Raw genomic sequence first — 21,231 nt, forward strand, 5'->3', positions numbered from 1 at the left:
GAAAGTGTCGTTCCAGAAAAAGACACTGAATCTACGGCACTTTCAGCGGCAATCTGAAAGTGTCTTTTAACTCGCTGAAACAACACTACCTGACTATCTTAAAACGGCTTTTTTCCACTAGTGATTCATCGTAGGTACACAACAACCGCCCACGCGGTCCTTCAACTGGTCTACTTTATTTGAGACCCTTTCTTCTAGCATCCTTTAGTGGTGGTGGATGACAATGCTTCCTGATTCCTGTTGGCATCACTCCATGTTGGCCGTCTGCTTTATTGAATGGGCATATGTTGCTTCATACTTCTTTACAGTGAAGCACTCGTCAACGTAGCTAACAAGAACGAAAACAGTGTTTGTATCTATCTAACCTGTAAAGAAATACAAAATAAACATAAAAGAAGAAACATGACTTAACTTTCAATCTCGTCTGGTCTTTTTTCAACAAGAACGGCCATTGCGTGGAGACAAGGTATCCTTGCTACTTGCCATTCTCCACAGCAGCACATTCGTCGTTTCAAATCAACTTTAAAAGGAGATACAAGCGGTTTCTCCTCCACGGACCATACATCTCGGGTTAGAGCTGAGTGGACAACGTACCCTCCTCCCCCTACATTCCGTCTTTGTTTCTTTACCGCATTCCACACTCTAGGAACTAAAGGAGGCCAAGAGGAAAGTCGACGAGATCTCTTTTCAAACAAGTCAGATAGCAGAGCTTCATACCTCACTACCCACTTGTGTATGGGCAAACACATCAACTCTTTTAACCACTGGTTCAATGTTGCACCTAGGATGTTTGACACGTGCCGGCAATTGGCAGCACCGTCAAACTGATGTCTAGCCCATCCTTCGTCATATACGTTCAACCGCTCCACTACCAATGGACTTTTTTTTTGAGGTCATCCATTGCACTTGAAAAACCTTGGGAATTATAAGCTTTTACTGCTGCACGTACCAGTTCGTAATGGTAAAACTCATGTCCAAAATCCAGTCTTCATTACCGTTAACAATTGATCAGTGCAAAGTCTTCGAGTATATTTCACGAAATTCTCCTCAACAGCCAGATTGCAGCCTGTAAGGAAAACATTCAAGTTCCTTAGATAAATTTAAAACATGATTGCTACTATAGTAATCAATACATAGGAGGATACGATGTCTCACCTTTTGAATAGCGGTCAAATCTCGAAAAAATGTAATTCGCCTATCCAATTTATTCAGAAAAGGTGCAATTATAGAAAGAAATTCATTCCATGTATTAAAACATGTACTCCTGCAGATGTAAACGGAAATAGGAAACATCCCATTATCTGCATCGACTGAAGTAGCCGACAGAACGGCACCACCAAACTTTCCTGGAGTGGCGAGCTCTCTAATGCTATAACGGGTCTGCACTCATTCTTGAAACCTTCAAGTGATGCTCTGTAAGCTATGCACAAACCTTCAAACTGGTTAGTCTTTGCGCTGCTGCTCAGATATACAATGCTTCCCGGGTTGTTGTCTTCAATCTGCTTGCATAGCTCAGGTAATAACCTGAATTCAAACAATCACAACTGCCCATTAACACAAACTAATAATCCAAAGCACAACCAATAACCAACCCAACGCTAAGCCTAATTTGTTGTTAAACCAACATAAAGTCTAATAACAACATATGGATATCTTTGCGCCAAACTTAACACACACACACACACTCATAAATACAAGTCCGTCAAAGTACCTGAAGCTTTCTTCAAAAGATCCATGAATGCCTTCAAGGCATCTAATCCTTGCACGGCGTGCAATCAAGTATTTTACCTTGATATTATGATCACTCGTAATCTTATTCCTAATTGTTGAAGCCTTAGTTCCGTTGCGGCGATCAATATAGGTCCTTATATTCCTTTCTACCCATTCAGCTTTAACATCATCACTATCCTTTTCCTCGACACCTGAAGCACCATTTACATTTGAACTGCATCCCGCGATTCCATCTTCATAGAATAGCCTTCTAGGTTTCATGGATGGGATTTCCCCTGATTCGTCTTCGGCGTCGCTTGGGATACTCTCGCCCTCTGAACTATAAGGGTAATAAATGTATACCTCATTCTCGGTATCACAATGGTCCACCTCAGCGGACTTGAGCCTTTGCTCTCTACAAAAATCATAATCATCGAGATCCATCAGATATGGGCTACCAATAGGACTTGGATAGTCTTCATAATACCCATTTGCCCACACTGACGGGTTATCTCCATAATTGATACGTTCTTCATACTCTGGGTTGGTGGGAATATCTGGTACTGGTTCTTCAACTTTGGAAACACACGATGAAATACATGGACTTGCATTGTTCTGGTTTGTCTAATGTTCTTTAACTTTTCCCTTCTTCCTTTGAGAAATGGTAATAGTATCATCACTGTTACTGTTCAAATTTGAAGAACTGATCACACTCTGAAGGCGAATCATACAAGCACACATTATTTTCGGCGCTATAATAACCAGAACTTCCAGAAAATGCAGCATTCTGTTGAGTAGCCTTCACCCTATACTTATCTTTAATCTTCGGCCTAATAGTATCATTACCGTTACTGCTGTTGAAACTGAAAGAACTGATCACCCTCGTTGGCGAATCATAGCACAAATTCTGGTGGACGCTGGAAAAACAAGGAGATCCAGAGAACGCGGCATTCTGGTGAGTATCCTTCAGACTCTCCTTATCTTTTCTCTTCAACCTTTGAGAAATTTGAGAAAGGGATTCATCAGATGATTCAGAACCACTGCTGTACACATGAATCACATCAGGCTCGGGTGTGGCGCTGCAAAGAAAAAGAAACAGATTAAAGGGGCACACCACATCCAGTTGTTGAGAATTGGGGCATGAGAATCTTTGATTCTCTTCCAAGATGTTGGGGACCAAGGGAACAAAATAAAAGCAGTTGTTGGAGGATGCAGAACAGAACAAATAACTACTTTCCTGAGAAAAAAAAATCTAAGTACAATAAAAAAAATCTATGTACAATAAAAAACATGTCAACCCCCCATGTGCTAAAGAAATATGGATGGATTAAAGTGGTCCTTGATTTCGCATTTCTAAAAGAAAACTTGCTGAGTAAAGTCAAAAATTCATCTTTTATTGATTTTAGTTTTTTAAACACACAACACTGAAAAATCAAGAGATCCGACCAAAAAACATAGACGACAACATGAACAACCAGATGTTGGGTTTAAGGTTGTTTGCTACAATGAACTCGCCGGTGTTTTGAAAATTAAATTAAAACGAGCCCCACTTTTACATCATCCAACAGACCACTTAACAAACAAAGTCAATAATTCGTTTTTTGTTTCTTTTGGGTTGAAAATAAAAAATAAAAAATTGGTGCTGGTATTTACACATATCACACTGAATCATGAGATCCAACAAAAAGAAAACACATGTTCAATCATGTAATCATGGGATCATCATTCCAAAAAATCAAAATAATAAATACTACTAGTATCATCTAGATCTGAATATTCATCTTGCCATCAACACCAACTACTAACTGATAACAATCAATGCAATAACTCTTAGCATACCACCTTAAACCCAACGTGTAACACTGAATCTAGTAAATGCAATATTTGTACAACCTGAAATTAAAGCATTCATACTCAAACAACTTAATAACTAGCAGAGTATAAAAGTGCAAAATTCTCTGAATGCACTTACTAGTTTGCTGATTTCCTTTTCGTCATTAATGTAATCAACTAAATCCTCTATAGATCTGCAATAATGGACCAGAAAAGCCCTCTAACCTCTCTCTATCCTCTTTTCTGAGTTCAATACAGTGAGATGAGATGAGTGAAGCTAAAATGAAATGAGTGTAGTAATTGCTTCATATCTAGACATCCAAACCAGATCTACCCACCCGCCACATTTAATGTCACACATTTGTCGACCGTTCATCCTCAACTACTTATTACACGTGCTTACATCTGGTCTACTACAAAAACCAACAGTACGATTCTTGACCAGCCAGCTCGGTTTGACCGGTCAATTTTACTTTTTCAATTACTTTGGAAAAAAAAAAATAATGACCATTTTTCTTCTATGCAACAGGTGGTTCATGTCACCACAAGCCTTAGTAATAATAAATTTTGTGGGGAGTCTGTAAATCATTGGCTTGGCTTTACCAGAGTTTGTTGCATCTGCAAACCATTCACAGTAGTCGTGGATGGGTCAAGGAATTTCTGAGATTCATTCATCCAAAACAAAAACAAAAACAAAAATTGGGATTCTATTATTAAAGTACCCCCAATCCCCATCTCCAAGTCATTAAAGCCCTAACTAGAGTTAGACCGAGATAACCTTGTGACTCATCCATACCGAGTTAACTCGTGGAATGAGTTAACTGTGTAACGGTCTTAAACACGTGCCGTCATACTAAAGATGCATCTTTAAACGGTCTTATTCTGCATCTTTAAACGGATCCAACCCCTATATAAGAGGGAGGAACCATAATATCTGCACCATCAAATTTTTCCCACTACTAATCAATTCGATGCAAAAAACCTACTCTAGGTGAAAGCATTTTCCATGTAATAGTGTAAGAGCATTTCTTCGATCCTCCACAACTGGAAAATGTTCTTGAAGTGTACTATTCCTACCTGCATCTACTTCAAATGGTTTGAATATGCTTGTAACCCATGTAAATCAAAATCACTCATGTTACAGTCACCCAATAGCTATTATGCATGTGGAGAAGATGATCATTGGATAAAACATTGTCCACTGCAAAATCAAGCTTGCTTCAAATCATCCTACAAATCCATTCTCATCCTGGATTTATACAACAATCAACACAATAAGAACATAGCTTACCTTATCTGCAGTGAATGCAAGGCATTTAGATGGGATTCAAATGCCATTTTCATTGGCTCAAAAGACAAAGTTAGAAATTCAAGAGCCCAAGTGGCTTCTTTATGTAAGGAAATAGAAAACAATCTTCAAATATAATATGCAAGATCTGTCTTAAATAAACAACTACCAGATGAACATCAATAACTTGGTTCTAAGTTAAACAACATAATCATCATCTACAGGTTACAGCTGATTCATTAACTACAAATGCCCTAGTACTTGAGCCACCTCCCAAATTATCACCATCACTAGCTTTAGTGACTAGACTTCATTCAATAAGTCCTAAAACAACTTCTTAGAAGTAGAGATACCTTGTTGTTTATCAGCCTTAGCTTTAGCTTGAAGTTTGGGGCTTCTTCTAACAACTCTAAGTCTGGGGCTTCTTCTAACATGAGAAATAATCCTTTTTTTGGGTACAATATATTGCCAAGTAACCATATAGAACCCCTTCCACTTGGTACATCATTATCCCAAAACTTCGAGAAATCCTCGTCAGTTCGAAGAACGCTAAAAGGCTGCCAAGGGTCTTCAACCCATATTAGATCAATACCTTCACTTACTTGTAGACCTATCCTCCTACGAACCTCTTTCTCAAACCATTCCAAATCAATTGCACCTCTTACAAGGTGATAGAAATATACATGATTCAATGGATCCTGAACAATGTGGACATCAATGTGTCTAAAAGGAGATCTATCTTGGACAATGTAACATACAAAAACAAGAAAAAATATCAACATTCTTGTTGTTCACAAAAAGAAAAAAAAGAAACCCACCCAAAAGATAATGTATGGTGTATGTTGGACCTGCATAAACAAGCATTCAAAACCAAAAATCGAAATAAAACTATTACTTAAATTTACAAATCAAACAAACTGAGCAAATAAATTTTTCATCGGGATTATGAAAATTAATTTTTAATGGGAAATTTTATTCTTTGAAGACCAAAAAACAGTCTGATAGAATCATGGAAGGGGCGGAGCCAAGGGTTTAACCATGGCTCTAGACCCACCCCCAAAAAAATCCTGTTGATCATGTAGAAATCTCTGAAATTTAAGCCATATTATATATTTAGTCCACCTTATCCTTGGTATTTAGTCCACTAGGTCCTACATTTTTTAAATAATTGTTTTAGCCCAACATTAAAAAAACCATCAGAGCAAGTCTTATGGTGGAAGAGTTCCATCTTCCATCTTCCACACCACCTCAGCATTTGGAATCGTGGATGGAAGTGCAAGTGTAGTGTTGGAATAGTGAAAAAGCTATTCTTAATAGCACCAAAAAAAACATTATTAAAAAAACGCTATTCTTATTGGCGTTTCCATGGATTCCACGAACCTTTCCACGCAACGGTGGAACCTTGCTTGGATTTTTTGTGGAAGACCCCAACTTGGAAGCCATTACACTTGACATTCCATGGTTTTTCCACACTTGGAATAAGTTGGATTCCACCATAAGACTTGCTCTCATATAAAAGTATATGCAGTTACTTTATGCAGCACAAAAAAGAGAAAATGATTTAGATGGAAATACAATAATCATCACCAAAAAGAAAAAAACGAAGCAATCATGGTAGGGATTATGCAGATTTGAAAGAATATAGATAAGGGATTTTAACCTAGACACAGCCTCTTTCCCTGAGCTTTCCTTGATCTCTACAGAATCATTCTGCGATTCCTTTTCATTCATCTCTATCTTCGATTTCAGAAATGAAGATCTAAAAAATATCACAGAAACCTTCGGCCATTCTTTTGGAGAGAGAAATGAAGAGAATATAACGATGATTCTGGGTATCTCTCCAGCCTTTCACTTTAGGTCTTTTAGTTTCCCTCAGTAAACATGAACCGTTGATTATAAACCGACGGTATAGATTTAACAAAGCCTTTTAGGGTAACCAAAATGTCCCAAGGGTGAAATGGCCATTCTGCTCATTTCCACTACTCATTTAACAAAAAAATTGACCTGGGTCAACATAGACCCATTTCATCACCACCGGTTCCCGAGGATAGAGAGAGCGACAGAGAGAAAAATCAAAACCCTTGATATCGAAAAATCCAGAGGTTTTCACCACAAGAGATTTTTAATGGCACCAGCCAAGGGAAAAAAACTTGCATCAAAACAATCAAAAGATTCAACACCAATTGATTTCAGCCAGATTAGGAATAATAGAGTTGTAAAAAGAGAAGAAGAAATTCAGCCAAAGAGAAGGAAACTGGCAGCACCGCCTCTTCTTGGTAAGAAATGAGATCTGATAATGTGTTACTTTGTTAATGATTTAATTTATGATCTCTTTTGTTAGATCCAAATGAAATGTATTCGATTAGATGCAATAGAAATTTTTTTTGAAGCAATTAACCATGAATTTTGTTTATTGGTACAATTAGTGTGAAGTCCACATAATTTCGAGATTTTAGCCCACTTTCTAGTACCATAAACACACTAAAATAGCTTCAAATTTAAATCCTGGTTCCGCCAGACTATATGCATTTCAGCCCTTTTTGTTTTGTAAAAGTTATTAGTGTAAATTGCAATATCAAACCCTTTTTGTTTTGAATCCTTATCTGTTTGTGTACACGTGCATAAATTATCCTTTTTGTTTCTGCAGAAACTTCAACTTCCATGGTGGTTGTGTCGGAACCAATTCCGGGTACTATTGTCCCATATCATTCAGGTAACCAAAATTGATTTTACCTAATTTAAACGGCTGGACAGATGTTTACATCCAAAAGTACTGATTTCCTAGAATTTTATTTCGTCGTTGGGCACATTGAGTTTTGGTTATTGTTGGAGATATTTAGATTAAGTGTGTTGATTGTATAAACCTGTGATGTTTGATGTGAAAAAGATCTTGGTCATTTATGTTCGAGTGCCCTAATTATCCTTTTGATTTTTCAGATGAACCAATTTCTATGGTTATACCTAAACCAGAAAGTTCAAAATATATTGTCAACTTCAACTCTATGGTTATATCGAAACCAGAAGAGTCAACAGATATTGTCAACTTCAAAGATGGTAAGAAAAACTAAATTTTACCTAATTTAAAAGGTTCAATAGTTGTTTATGTCCAGAAGTATAACATTTTGTCTTGGTTTTGCAGAACCACAAAAAAAAACTACAGATGTGGCTACCATGGACTTATCAACATAAGTAAAAGATTAGAGCCGGATTCGGCGAAAAGAAAAAAACGCGATGAGGAGATACTTTTGGGCTCAACAGAAAAGAAGTTACTCTGGTTCAAGGACGAACAGTTGGAGGTTTTAGAAACAACGCCTTTCTAGAATATGTCGAAACCTTTTATATACAAAGAGCTTTCGACAACTTTTTATGATTGGAAAAAGAGTGTACAAACAATTGAATCAATAATAAGAACTTACAAGAATCCTGTAGAAGGTAACTCTGATGAAGAAGTCGGCGAAAAGGATCATTGTTTTGTCTTTGGAGACGGTGACAATAAATTTACTTTGAGAAGCACCGCAAATCATTTAGCCGTCCACTTCGGGATTAGGAGACCCAGATCAGGGGCAGCTATAAAATAAGGAACAGTAAAAATGGCTGGAGAAATAGATGTGCTGGCTTATTTTAAGGGTAGTAATCAGATTAAAAAAACTGATATTGAGGCTATCTTTGAGAATATACTCGAGTTAGAGACAGTAGATGTGCATGAAATTAGAAGGAAGGGGGTCCTACTAGCGAAGCTACTTACACTGTATCTTTGAGTCACTGTCTTTTTCACAACAGGAACTGGAAATTCGCTGCCAAAGGACGTTTCTGGAAAATATTTTGTAACTTTGTTCAGGATGAACAGTACTGATTGGCCACAGCTAATTCACTAGAATCTAATGTCGAGCATTAGAAATCAAAAGGCCGGTCCTCTGTCTGTACATGGATGTGTGATACATCTACTGGTAAGTGTGACAGTTTCTTCTAATTTGCATAAAAATTAACGTGAAAATATGCATGAAAATATCCGGGTGCATTAGTATATGCAGGTATATTCATGTGTGATATATATTACTGTGTGCATAAGATGAAAGGGGAAAAAATGTTTAACTCAAGCTATTTTTATGCAGTACTTGTTCGCATCACACTCGAACTACTTCAACCAAGAAAACAAAAAATTCCCAAGGATGGCAAGATGGACATTAAAGGAACTTACTCTTAAAGTAGATATGAAGATAGCAGTGTCCATGGTAAAAAAAAACAAGTCATCATTTATAAATTATTACTTAAGTTTTTAGTTATTTCCAAAAATGATCGACCTAAATTTTAAAAAGTAAAATTGATTGGCCAAGATTTTGCAGGAGAATTAGTAACTGTGTATATGCTCCTGCCAGTCTATTATACTCACTGCACCGAGTTTTTGCAAGTCTGTTTATCTATCTTATTTTTCAATTTTAAATTTTCAGCTATCTAAATCACTGATAGAAGAAGGTTGGTCAGAGGAAGAGAGAAGATTGACTCTTGAGTCTGTCATTCCTGACACCGGTGATATGAGCCCAGACAGAACGATTAAGTTGTTGAAGAATCAATTGATAATATCTCAACAATTGTTGGCGAAGAGAGAAGAAGCATATTCTGATTTGCAATCTAAAGAGTCTTTTGATTACGATTTTGTTGAATTCGTCCGCTCGAGAAAGCAGGGGCTAGAGAGTCTAAAATCTCGTGGACACCGCATTCCAGAAGATAAATACAGGAGTGATCTATATGAAATTTTCAATCGCATGAAAGATACATTTACTACCTCGTTAGAAGAGGATTCTGATACTGAAAATCAAGATTCTGAAGAAGATGCTACTAAGAAGAAGCCGCGTGGTCGCAAACTTCCCAGCCTGGATGGGAATAAACTGCTTCACAAAATGAATGAAAAAGACAAAATGAGGATTTCCAGTTTCTGGAAACATGCTACTACAATGTTAAAATCACACACTAAGTTTTTTCATATCGACATTGCTTAAACACTATATGCACATTCTTTGGAATTAAAAAGTGTCTTGTTTATCCACTGAACTAACATGATAATGGTTTTATTAAAAACCTGCAGGGAAGTTGTTTTTCACTATAATGTCAATGCTGTTCTAGAGGCCAAGGTTTCAGTTATCGTTCTGGGTTCAACACTGAAAGAACTGCTATTTGATGACCTTGTCGACGCTCAAGCCATTCAGTTCTACACTTTGAGGAGGAGAATAAGAGTTGCATCAGACCGTCAGAACAAAGCTCCAAAGTACAGGAATTGTGTGTACTTTGATCCTTATGCATGGGTTAGTTTTTCGATGTTCTCTTTTTCCGTTTTATGAGTTTCTGTTTAAGTTAATCATGTTAGACTTTTTTGTGTTTTGCGCCACAAATCCCATATGCTCAAAGTAATCCTTTTCTTAGGTTAAGTTTATCATGATTTATTATAATCTTTTTTATGGTATGTTTATTGCTTAATCCTACTCTAAAGACTACTTAAGGTTAATGCTAGATAAGGTTGAGTCTAAGCATGACATGTCCTTTAGCTTGACATGCCATATGAGGCGTCCAGTGTAGCCATGCGGTGTCATCCAACTCATGATGGAAAGTTTGGTTGACATGTGGCAAGCATGACTAAGACTCTCTTATAGCCTCACAAGTTATCTTTAAAAGCAAATCAGTTTTCATCCATCATCAAGTAGTGTGAGGAAATAGAAATTGATAATAACTTAAGAAGTCATGAATGTTTAGATGTCTTGAGTGTTTCTATTTCCTTGTTCTGAATCTATTTTAGTGTGCATGTAATGTCATTACTATATATGGTGCTGGTTTCAGTGAGTTGTTGAGTATGCTAATACTAGTTTCTTGTCTAATTTCAGCATGTAGTGTGCTTATAAGTTGTTTAGTGGTAAAGCATAAAGGTTAAAGAGCTGAAATTTCAACAAATCCATGATTTCTGAATGATGTGGACCATTTGGTTAAAATGCAGTATGCTGTCCGGAATGGCATTCAAAGTGGAATAGATGATCATGTTAGTAAACCTCTCCAAAACATACGTGTACGTGAAATGGAGATGCTGGACTACCTTCTCATCCCAATGAATATAAGTGATGACCCACTTAAATCAGGATATCACTGGACCCTACTAGTGTTGGATGTTCAACGCAGAGAGTGGCATTTCCTCAACTCATTGGTCTTAGAAATTGAAGATACCTATCTTTTAGATGCAAGGAAAATGGCAGCGGCTGTCACACCTGAAATAAACAAACGATTAACGGAACCAATTGTTTGCACCGATGTGATCCAGACTTATGAAAAGGTATGCAAAAGATAACGGAAAATCTATTGAAATGGATTCAAAAAAAGCTGGTGAAATTTGCTGCGAAATGAGGCACAAGATGGCAGCAAAAATGTTGAGACCATGTGAATATGCCAGTGTGTGGAGTGCTCCTAACGATGATCATCTTTAAAACTGAATGCAGTAGAACAATTTATTGTTATCTCAGAGGGATCTAAGTATCTTTGTTTTGTTGAATTATGGCACAGCTTTTGGTAAAAAAGCATACTTTCAGGTAGGGATTTTTCTTCATGTCAAAAAGCATACTTTCAGGTATTCCGGTCACTGGCCGACAGTCATTTTTCTTCCTTTGCAAAAGCATTGTGTACAAGCCTTGTTTCACCCGCCTTTGCAGGTTGTTTGGGATTATACACAACCTTTTTGCACAACAACAGTATTGAGTCTTGTCAATCGACTTAAGATTTGACTATGTCAATGCGACTTATCTCGTCGATTTACAGATAGATTGAGAACAAGATACGGTGCAAGACCTGACGCGCATTATTTGGTTATTTTGTTTAAGAAAAAGAAAGGTATAAGAATCGAACCCTGGACCTAAAGCTGTAGCTAATTTTTATTTAAATAAAAATTGCAAATTCATGGTAGTAGGTTAAATGCTCTATTATTGTTTGCTCGGTACTCGAGGACCTACTCTTCAAAGAATATTTGGACATTGCGGTAGTCCATTTCTACATTTTAAGGAGAAAACTGGGAACTTTGAATGATCGACAACACAAAGGAGACCACAAGTACCTAAACTGTGCTTACATGGATCCTTTTGCATGGGTAAATTTCTCTGAGAAAAGTAATACTAACTATATTTTGAGTTGCACTTAAAACCTAAACAAGAAAAGTACATAATTAAGATGCTGCGAAAAAATATTAATATACATACACTTTGCTTGCAGGAAACAGTGATAAAAGAATACCCTGACAAGGAGGCTTTGGTGAACAAATTCATAGAAAAAACGGCTGATAATTTGGATAGTCTTCTGATACCCATAAACAACCTTGGCAAACACTGGACCCTCTTGGTGTTCGATTTTAATACTGAAGAATGGAACTACTACGACTAACTGACTGCAAATGCACGCAAGTGAATCAAAGATGCAAATAAAATGGCATCGACAATGATAGAGGAATTAAACAAGAAGAGACTGGACTTGGGGAAAAAGCAAATAGCCAACACTGATGTGAAGCCAATAAAGTGTCCACACTGGCTAACAATACACTGAAATCATGCTGCAGACTAGGGAATATGGAGGTGACTACACTGGCTAACGATACACCGAAATATTTTAAACATTACTATCACAACCACTATTATTGTTCTATTGCAACTTTCTTTCCTACTATGCACAACTACTTTCAAACTCGCAAACATAATAATTTAAGAATAAAAAGGGAACAATATCTAGTACCTCTATAAACAAAATTTCTTCATTGTGGTTCTGAAAATACAAACACAAACGATGAACCACCCCCACCCATTTCAGTCCACTTTAGAAGCAGAACTGTACAGAGAGCATAAAAGATGGATCGAAGCTGGGGTTAGGTGTATCTTTTCTGCAATTAGTTATGAAATTGTGGTTGCCAACAACCATCCACGAGGTCTGGGATCAAGTCTTCGTATTCAATCTATCACCGGGATCAAAAAAAAAAGTTATGAAATTGTGTGAGCCTGTTGATCCCATTAGCAGACGAACCACTTACACCCGTTCTAAGACTAATGCACATTATGTTCATTCAACTCCAACAATGCAGTTGTGACAGCTTCAGTTGTATCCCCTTGAAATCTACTGTAAACACAGAAATAGAATATTAATAATAAAATTGATAACATTTTTAATCCATTCTATGGAGGATTTCCAATTATCAGAGGTCGATAGCCCATTTAAGTTGGAAACCACAAAGATTGGAAAAAAGTACTGGAAATAAAATAATCAAATAGCTCAAAAAATTATTTACCGAGCAAGTGGGTATACAGGGTTATCCCGGTGATAGAAAACAGTTGCGTCATCACGGCTGATGCAAGTAAAAAACATGTCAGGTACGAAAATAGATGGGAAGGCATAATTTTTTATCAACACTCAGATAAGGAAAGCAGTTTATCAATATACTACCTAGTTTTCCTGTATCCAAATAGAGCACCTCTGTTGAAAGATCCCGATACATGTTTGCTTGACAGAGCAAACACCCACCTATTCAATTTCCTGCATTTGCAATCCAAGCATTAATATAACCCGATAAAATACCAGATGTTGCGGGGTTTATAATGCTATGTGAAGTACTGGTTCAGCAAGCATTCATGGCAATTAATCAAGGTAGAGCATCAATCAACCAGTTTTGGCTATCAGATAACTATGCAATGTGTAACTCAGGGAATTATTCTCAAGTAATCGTGCATTAATTGCAATGGTAAAGGTTAGTTACCTATCGGGTTGTTGAGCTTCTACGAACTCGACTCTCCAGGACCTGTCGTACCAGTTTCCCTCCAAATAGTCCGCTATCCTCCTGATTTCTACATGGGATCCATCTTTACTAACATTTTGTTTCGGTCTAATGGAATCATAAATAAGAATCACCTGCTCCACTATGTCGATACTTATAGCGACCCAGTGGTGTTTGTCGACAAGATGCACCACACCATATACCATAGAGACGGTTTCCCAAGTCTTAGCCCCGCCTTTCGGCCTAATCCCATTCCTATATTCTGCCACCTCCTTTGTCTTCTTCTTTCCCCCCTTAATAAGAGGCTAAGGAAAAAAAAATCCAAAGTTAGTTACCAGTTACAACAATGCTTTACCATAAAAATTACAAATAATCTACAACCCGAGATGTGTTCTTTTGGCACATAACATACTTCAAAGTAATTGTCAATTGTTGTCCAATCGCCATCTACGCCCAGGGTTGACTCGCGCAAGAGGCGCAACATGACGGTGATATGCTGCATGACAATCCAAAACACATAAGTTTAACCATCTCACAATACTTAAAACGAGATATTAAAACTCTTATATTAATGTTGAAATTCAATGCAAATTAACTTACATCCGTCCCCGGAGGCTCCCTAGCACGTAGTAATTTTTTACAATCCTCACAACCAAATAAGGATCCATTTGCACCGTCATCCCTATACCAAACAATAACAACACGATAGTCTAGAGCTACTTTCTAAATAAACAAGGACACCCAATAATATAAAGGATAAGGATATACCAGGGACACTCACCCTTGGTCTATGAAATTATTCACACCCGTTATTTCAGTCGTCCTTACTCAATTTAAAGTGAGTAAACAGAATTCCATACTCGATCTCATAGATACATATAGAATTCCGTGGAAAGCCGTATTCGATGAAAGTCGTATGTACGGCTTGGAGGGAGATCTTTCATATCTTAAGAGATCAGATTGAAAGTTATGAAAATAATTCACCAGGGCTTTGCGTTCTTCGCGCCTCTCACACCGAGACCTTGAACATCGGTTGCACCATTTGTTGAAGTGCTACACCCATTATCCACATACACGGCCTTTCTCTTACCATTCTCCGCATCAACGTCAGCCAAAACAATACTGCTCAACTCCTCTATACTCCTAACCTTCCCAAGATTTGACTCGTCAGCCGCAACAACGTCAGTGGCAATATCAAATCTCTTCTTCAGAATCCCAACAGCAGGGATTTTAGGAGTAGTCAATCCGCAAGTAGTAAATGGTGACTTCACTAGGGGCCCTGGCATCTTTTTTCTCACATCTTTAGAAAGATTCTCATTGTCCCGACGTTGACTATTTTTCTTACACTTGATATCGTTAAGCACATTGGCCTACATATACAGAGGGCCGGAGACAATGAAATGGAATTTTAATTAGAGACGAACAAATCGTAGAAAAATACACCCGGATTAACAAGCCATACTATCCATACCCAAATGACTGGAGGATTATATTTGTCCCACAAAAAGGATGCAAGAAATACTTACAAGCGAAACATCTGTGCTATCTGGGCTTATTATTTCTGCCTCGCTGTTTCCAACTACATAATCTTCTACACCAATATCAGCTTCACAAATATCATCTAGTGATTCACCACCAAAATCATCAATAACATTATCATCATTATCTAGGTCAGGGAATCGACTACAATAGTCCTCAAAAGTCTCATGTTCTGTGTTACGGGGATTTGTTTCCAATTCCTTTGCAGGACCCTGTTAACATGAAGTTTTGAAATGGTTTTTAAACAGTTAGATCTATGTGGGTTCGTCAATTTTCATAACAAATTAACATGAATTCTGAAATCAAACCAAATCCACCCACATTAGGTCTCCTCGACAGGAGCGATTCCTCTTGCATTTTGAGCATCGCCTGCATCATGTTCCCCATCATTTCACTTTGCTGAATTTCCCGAATTTCTCTCTGTTCCATTTCTCAGTATGTTTTGCCTCCAAATCAACAACCTCATCTTCAGTCTGTCATTGCTTTCCTAACTTAATGTCGGCCTCGAGATCCTCCAGCTGTTGATAACTGAGGGGTCCCTTGGATACCCCCAGAGTTACTAACAGTTCTGAATCATTGCGGTACTGCATCATTGCTTCACTCACGTCCGAAAGAATCACCGAAAGACATAGCTGACGATGCTGAAACTTTTCCGTTCACAACACGTCTAGAATATGAGGGCGTCATCCTTCAATTCTAATCTTTTTTCCCATATCGCCAAGCACACCGGGAACATCATACGAAACCAAACCTAAAATACTAACAAAACTATTATAACCACAATCAGGAGTTACTGGATATGCAAAAAACATAAAGCCTAAACATATGAATTTTTGAAACAGAAATCAATTCATATTACCACCAACACTTGTGGCATTCCTTTTGGATTGATAGAAGGTTTAAATGCATTGTCACGTTTTTGTTGAGTGGCCTCGTGCACCCTTCCGGCCCATGGGTACTTGTTGAACTCTGAAAGGTTCAAGTCCCAAAGATCTTCTTCTATACCATGGATGTCTTGGTGCCCCAACAAGAACATTTGTACCACATACACTAATTACACCTTCACCCTATCATTAGATTCGCAGTGAACCGTTTCACTCTCTTCACAATTCCAGAGATGACGCCACATTTTATCCGATACGATTTTAATTGCTCCGACAACCTTTGCCCGGTCCTTGAAGACTGTATTGAAAAAAAGAAAGTCATACAAGTGCCCTCCGGTGATTCTGTTATCAGCTGAAAAATACTTATGCTTTAGCCATGACGTCTTTAATGGAGAGTCAAAACCAAAATGTCCATCCCTCAAATCCCGGAATCTAATTCCAGATATTAGAGAAAATTCCGCTTTTCCAAAGAACAATTCTTTATCCTTAACTCTAAAAATGATCTCATTATTCAAATATTTTCCAGGTTCGACTTTGATCTGCCGAATCATCAGAAAACAAAATATGGCTTTAGACCAACTTTGATCTCGTGGAATGTCTGTTAAGTGCCCTATTGCAGTTGTCTTGAATAGGGCCATCTCTTCTTCAGACAACTTGTGAACCCAAGCTGGAGTATGTGCTTGTGTTGCTGGTTCGTCCCCGGTGCTTTGAAGGGTAGAAAAAACTAATGCGAAACACAATATAAAGTCGAAAGAAACGTTGAACAAGTTACTAATAATTATTAGATGAGTTCTCAAAACTGCAATATTGAAAAAAATTATCTGAGCGCAATAAAACTGCCTTGTTGGTATGTCATATATACTTGTGCTCTGCAGGACCTGCAGATTTCGACTCAAAATATATGGGTTTTACTTCGAGGTCCATCAATTTCTCATTCTCACTCAGATTCCCATCATGGCGCCCCTTCTTGGGCGGTCTACCAGAACCCATTGATTGTACCTACAAATTTTGGGTTAGTTACTAACTTACGAATGCTTACTTACAGAGGATTAGCTACAGTTGGGTTTCTTTCACATGAAAATATAAGCATATGAGGACAGTTGGAAAGACCTTGTTACTTTTCGATAGATGTTCATATTTAAGACAAACCTAACGATATCGAAGTATAATGAACAGGTCATGAAGCAGATATTTGGAAGAGCTCAATCGTTTATGATGGGTGATTTAACAATGGAAAAGATGAGTTGTTAATCTCCACAAGGAGGATTACTGAGTCCGAGCCATATTTTTCCACCCAACACACATCGAGAGAACTCTGTATTGAGATTTATATATACCTTAAATAACAAACTTTTTAAAAAAAAGTACTTAGGCTTTTGGATACTATCTCAAAGCATAACAAATTGGCGAACATAAGTTCCAAAAATATCAGAACACAACAATCTATAGTCATCATTTGTATGCTTTTGCATACTACATTTATACGTCTAGATATAATTTTAAGCATTAGTAAATATCATCTCAAGCCTCTAGAACTAGTAGTTCTTCCTAGTTTAGGCTCTTGATGACTTAAAATACATTGTATCTTATAGGTATCTATATTACCATGAAGTCAGCTATTTAGACTCAATTTTAAACAAAACCCATCAAATTAATTGATAAAAAAGCTTCAATTTTAGTGTACATCCATCTGTAAGTTCCTTCTCCACCAGACTTAAAAAACAAATATAAACCCTTTTCGTCCATTAAAACCGAAAACTAACAGAAAACATAAACCCCAAATTGTATGTTTCATGTCAGTAAACTCAAACATGACATTAAACAAAACTCAAACTGAAATCATGTCATAAAAGAGAAATCAAACACATACCCAAGCTTTAAGACATCATGATTCAACTAAAAAACATATACAATTGCAAAATCGAGATTGATTTGTCTATTTAGTAATTTAACTAGAGATAAATGACAAACAAGGAACCAGCTTAGAGTTTATACCTTTCAATCGAATCTTCAAGTATCTTCAAGTATTTGCACTGATTCTTCTCCTGCGATCATCATCAAAGCTAAGATTAGAATTTAAATTTCTAGGGTTTAAAATTCAATTCTGAGAACAAACTAAAAGGACGGTTTTGATACCTTCGATTCTGAGAACAGACAAAAATTCAATTCTGAGTTAAGTGGATCGAAAGACTGAGAAGGGAGTTGATAGAATTTCTGAGTTTTGAAATTTTCTCCGACTATTTTCTCTTGCCAGAGTGAAGGAGAGTACAGTAAATCTTCTCCTGAAAGTATCGAAATAGTGTGTTTGAGAGTTCTCCTGAGTTAAGTGGATCGAAAGACTGAGAAGGGAGTTGATAAAATTTCTGAATTTTGAAATTTTCTCTGACTATTTTAGCTGGCCAGAGTAAAGGAGAGTAGAGTGAACCTTCTCCTGAAAGTATCCCAATAATGTGGTACTGATTGGTCGTATATTGGTGTGTATCCAATTAGTGGAGTACTAATCCGTATATTGGTGTGTATTGAATTAGTGGAATATACGGATTAGTATTTATCTTAATCCCCGGAAATATGTGGACATCAAGGGTCAAAGAGTAGATTAGCCATTAGGGAAAGTCAGTCACACTTTTACAAGATATTGGGGATCACTCACACTTTTGGAAGAAAGTCACATTTCAGTCACAGTTTCGTGTATTTCCTCAACGGATATCAAGGACATCTTAGGTTTTTTTGGTGATGCTGATGACCTGGTGTCAAGATTGATCTGCTTGAACCTCTGTGTATGTGGTATCAAGTGGCCATCTTCCTGCATGTTTTTGTTGGATTTTGAATCCCGTGTCATTGTATCTTAAGTAGTACAGTTCTTTTATGATTTCCGCACCGAAGAAATCTCCCGTGTCAACATGCAACCAACGTATTTTTAGTCCATCATAGTGTTGGAATATCTGGGTTATAAACATGCACAAAGTTATGCCAATCAATTATAAACAAAATCCATGTAATAGTTTATCAACGTAACACAACAGATGATTGAGATAATTTGTCAAATACCTGGTGCGCATCACTTCTCTTTTCAATTCCCAGCAAACCAAAGTATCCACGATTCACAGAACACACAAGAGAAAATAGCAGAAAATGGTAAGAATCAAAACAACTTATCTGGAATTTGTATTGAGACGAGGTAATCCTCTTTCCTGAAAGCTTTAACTTCCCGTCAATGGTGGGCAACATTTATGGAGTAAGCTTAGCCAAGATACAACAATACCATTGATGTTAACTTGCACTAGAGTAACATCAAAACAATCGAACGTAAATCAGCAACAAACTCTCGAATTAAGACTCTATCTGAAGATTTTGATTTCAATGAAAACAAAGAAGCTTTTCTCGTGTTTTTCCTATGTCTGTAAGTGAAAGAACGTTGGGTTCTTATAATACAAGTGACGGTTCACCAACAGTTGCGACCCGAACAGAACGGTCACATTGGTTGGAACCAAACACAACTTTTATTCATGTTGGAACCAAACACAACTAAAGTGACGGTTCACCAACAGTTGCGGAAGCCATGTCAAAGAGCAGAAGGGTACCTGTTAGGTTCTAGTAATGGTCTGGTACTTTTTTATTCGTTATATTCAGATGGTCATAGAAGGTATCATGTTTGTAATCCACTTACTCAGAGATGGGTTTCACTTCCTTCTCCACCACCGTTTCCGGCTAGTAAAAATGATATTTGGGGTATATTTTGTGAGAATTCATCGTCGTCATTGGCAACTTGTTATAAAGTTGTACGTATCTCAAAAAATGATAGTTTTTCGAAGAAATTTAATGTTGATATATTTTCTTCTGATCTGGGTGAATGGAAAAGTTTTCAAGTTTCGAGTGATGAATATGTTGGGTGGGATGAGGATGTGAATATTGTTATCCTCAATGGTGTTTTGTTTTGGATTCAAAGGCGGGATAAATTGTTAGTTTACAATCTCAATCAAAATATGGCAGTGAAGGACATCGATGTAGTTTGATTAGTTTGCCAAATGAGGAATTCGTTGATGATGCAGAATATCGTAACTCTGATTGTTGCCTTGGGGAGTCACAAGGGTGGGTCTGTTGCGCTAGAACTAAATTGGCAAGTGGGAAACTTACAGTGAGTGTTTGGGTGCTCGATGAGGTCAACTGGCAACTATTGCATAAGGATATTTCACTAGACAATATCTTAGCTGAACTGCGTTCTCGGACAGGTGATCAATCTGCAACAGTCCAAGTTTTAGGTTTCAGTCCGGAAGACGGTAACGTTGTTTTGCTCGGTTGGAAGCACTGGGTTTGGGCGATGAATATCCAAACCAGAAGCGTTGAAGAGCTCTGCCTGGATAACAGACATGTATATGAGAGCTTGGATAACAGATATGAATATGATGCAAGTAGGAGGACGTTCCCTTTTGTGCTGACGCCAATGCCAACAGTACTTCCACTGCCCTCTTGGAAAATGGCCTTTGCATTTTAAACTGCTGAGGAACTTATTCCATCTCTTTTTTAGCTATTTTTAGTCTTCTTATTTTCGAACTACATGATGAACTGTATACCTTAGATGTACTAGATTTCCTTTCGAATTCAAGGATAGCAAGATGATTTTTGTTTTGTTTGGCTCTGTGTTCTTAATTGGTGTGTTGGGGAAGTAACTCTCAGATTTTAATAGAAATACAGTAGTCTTTTCCTGTTATCATTGAATTATTTCGTATGTTGGAGGGTATTCTATGACCCCTCATATGGTAGCTCGAATTCCTTTAGTATGTATGTCTGAATACCAATGTTTATATACAATGTGGGTCCACTATTGCTCTTCTATTCGTATGTTGAATGTCTATTCTAGGAATTACTAGCTAGTCCAGGAATGAGGGAATTGGTTACTTGCTAGTCCACTCCCAGAATTTATTTATCCTTTGGTCCAAAAACATGTTTTTGGACCAGAAACTTTATCCCCTAATCCATCCACGTGTGGTTTACACAAGACCAATTTTCAAATATTCCCAACATACCCTTCTGCAACTTAAAGTGAAGAACAGAAAATCAAATCAGTTTCTTTCCTCTTTTTTTCTTCTCAGATCGGTTTCTCTCAATTTCTGGTACTGTTTTTCAATCATCTTCATCTGAGCTTCGAATTAGGTTCTTCTGAGTTTCGAATTAAGTCATCTGAGCTTCGAACCAAG

At 37.4% G+C, this 21,231-nt stretch overlaps 5 protein-coding genes and 2 long non-coding RNA genes across 12 annotated transcripts; 1 reads left to right on the forward strand and 6 right to left on the reverse strand.

Moving 5' to 3' along the window:
• Window positions 1-96: 96 nt before the first annotated feature.
• Window positions 97-3,744, reverse strand: LOC113319735. Its single transcript, XM_026567983.1, has 4 exons — window positions 3,683-3,744; window positions 1,712-2,789; window positions 1,156-1,524; window positions 97-1,066 (listed from the first exon to the last, which is right to left on the reverse strand). Exons 2-3 carry the CDS (start codon window positions 2,152-2,154, stop codon window positions 1,224-1,226), a joined length of 744 nt encoding a protein of 247 aa, XP_026423768.1. The 5' UTR covers window positions 2,155-2,789; window positions 3,683-3,744; the 3' UTR covers window positions 97-1,066; window positions 1,156-1,223.
• Window positions 3,745-4,966: 1,222 nt separating this feature from the next.
• Window positions 4,967-6,691, reverse strand: LOC113319736. The gene is made up of 2 exons (XR_003345776.1): window positions 6,492-6,691; window positions 4,967-5,679 (listed from the first exon to the last, which is right to left on the reverse strand). It is a non-coding gene; the product is annotated as an uncharacterized LOC113319736 (long non-coding RNA).
• Window positions 6,692-6,854: 163 nt separating this feature from the next.
• LOC113318043 lies at window positions 6,855-12,474 on the forward strand. Of its 6 annotated transcripts, XR_003344253.1 has the most exons (11): window positions 6,855-7,107; window positions 7,479-7,544; window positions 7,769-7,885; window positions 7,971-8,778; window positions 8,944-9,063; window positions 9,280-9,785; window positions 9,915-10,131; window positions 10,815-11,397; window positions 11,624-11,695; window positions 11,772-11,948; window positions 12,071-12,474. XR_003344253.1 is itself a non-coding variant. In XM_026566164.1 (8 exons), exons 4-8 carry the CDS (start codon window positions 8,713-8,715, stop codon window positions 11,157-11,159), a joined length of 1,254 nt encoding a protein of 417 aa, XP_026421949.1. In that variant the 5' UTR covers window positions 6,855-7,107; window positions 7,479-7,544; window positions 7,769-7,885; window positions 7,971-8,712; the 3' UTR covers window positions 11,160-11,770. The 6 variants fall into 6 exon arrangements, 2 of the variants coding, with proteins under 2 accessions (XP_026421949.1, XP_026421950.1); XR_003344250.1 differs by lacking the exons at window positions 11,772-11,948; window positions 12,071-12,474 and having other exon boundaries at window positions 10,815-11,435; window positions 11,518-11,770; XR_003344251.1 differs by lacking the exons at window positions 11,772-11,948; window positions 12,071-12,474 and having other exon boundaries at window positions 11,518-11,770.
• Window positions 12,475-12,504: 30 nt separating this feature from the next.
• On the reverse strand, window positions 12,505-14,557 carry LOC113316416. The gene is made up of 7 exons (XM_026564601.1): window positions 14,490-14,557; window positions 14,214-14,295; window positions 14,026-14,109; window positions 13,596-13,918; window positions 13,286-13,375; window positions 13,131-13,187; window positions 12,505-12,961 (listed from the first exon to the last, which is right to left on the reverse strand). Exons 1-7 carry the CDS (start codon window positions 14,555-14,557, stop codon window positions 12,889-12,891), a joined length of 777 nt encoding a protein of 258 aa, XP_026420386.1. The 3' UTR covers window positions 12,505-12,888.
• LOC113318044 lies at window positions 14,342-15,878 on the reverse strand. The gene is made up of 3 exons (XM_026566166.1): window positions 15,474-15,878; window positions 15,140-15,364; window positions 14,342-14,983 (listed from the first exon to the last, which is right to left on the reverse strand). Exons 1-3 carry the CDS (start codon window positions 15,579-15,581, stop codon window positions 14,594-14,596), a joined length of 723 nt encoding a protein of 240 aa, XP_026421951.1. The 5' UTR covers window positions 15,582-15,878; the 3' UTR covers window positions 14,342-14,593.
• A 142-nt stretch (window positions 15,879-16,020) lies between these two features.
• On the reverse strand, window positions 16,021-18,268 carry LOC113315255. Its single transcript, XR_003342879.1, has 3 exons — window positions 18,173-18,268; window positions 18,032-18,081; window positions 16,021-17,035 (listed from the first exon to the last, which is right to left on the reverse strand). It is a non-coding gene; the product is annotated as an uncharacterized LOC113315255 (long non-coding RNA).
• A 469-nt stretch (window positions 18,269-18,737) lies between these two features.
• LOC113317869 lies at window positions 18,738-19,413 on the reverse strand. The gene is made up of 2 exons (XM_026565993.1): window positions 19,085-19,413; window positions 18,738-18,978 (listed from the first exon to the last, which is right to left on the reverse strand). Exons 1-2 carry the CDS (start codon window positions 19,262-19,264, stop codon window positions 18,787-18,789), a joined length of 372 nt encoding a protein of 123 aa, XP_026421778.1. The 5' UTR covers window positions 19,265-19,413; the 3' UTR covers window positions 18,738-18,786.
• Window positions 19,414-21,231: the final 1,818 nt, after the last annotated feature.

Source organism: Papaver somniferum, chromosome 10 (assembly GCF_003573695.1).
Source record: "Papaver somniferum cultivar HN1 chromosome 10, ASM357369v1, whole genome shotgun sequence".
Classification (NCBI taxonomy): domain Eukaryota; kingdom Viridiplantae; phylum Streptophyta; class Magnoliopsida; order Ranunculales; family Papaveraceae; genus Papaver; species Papaver somniferum.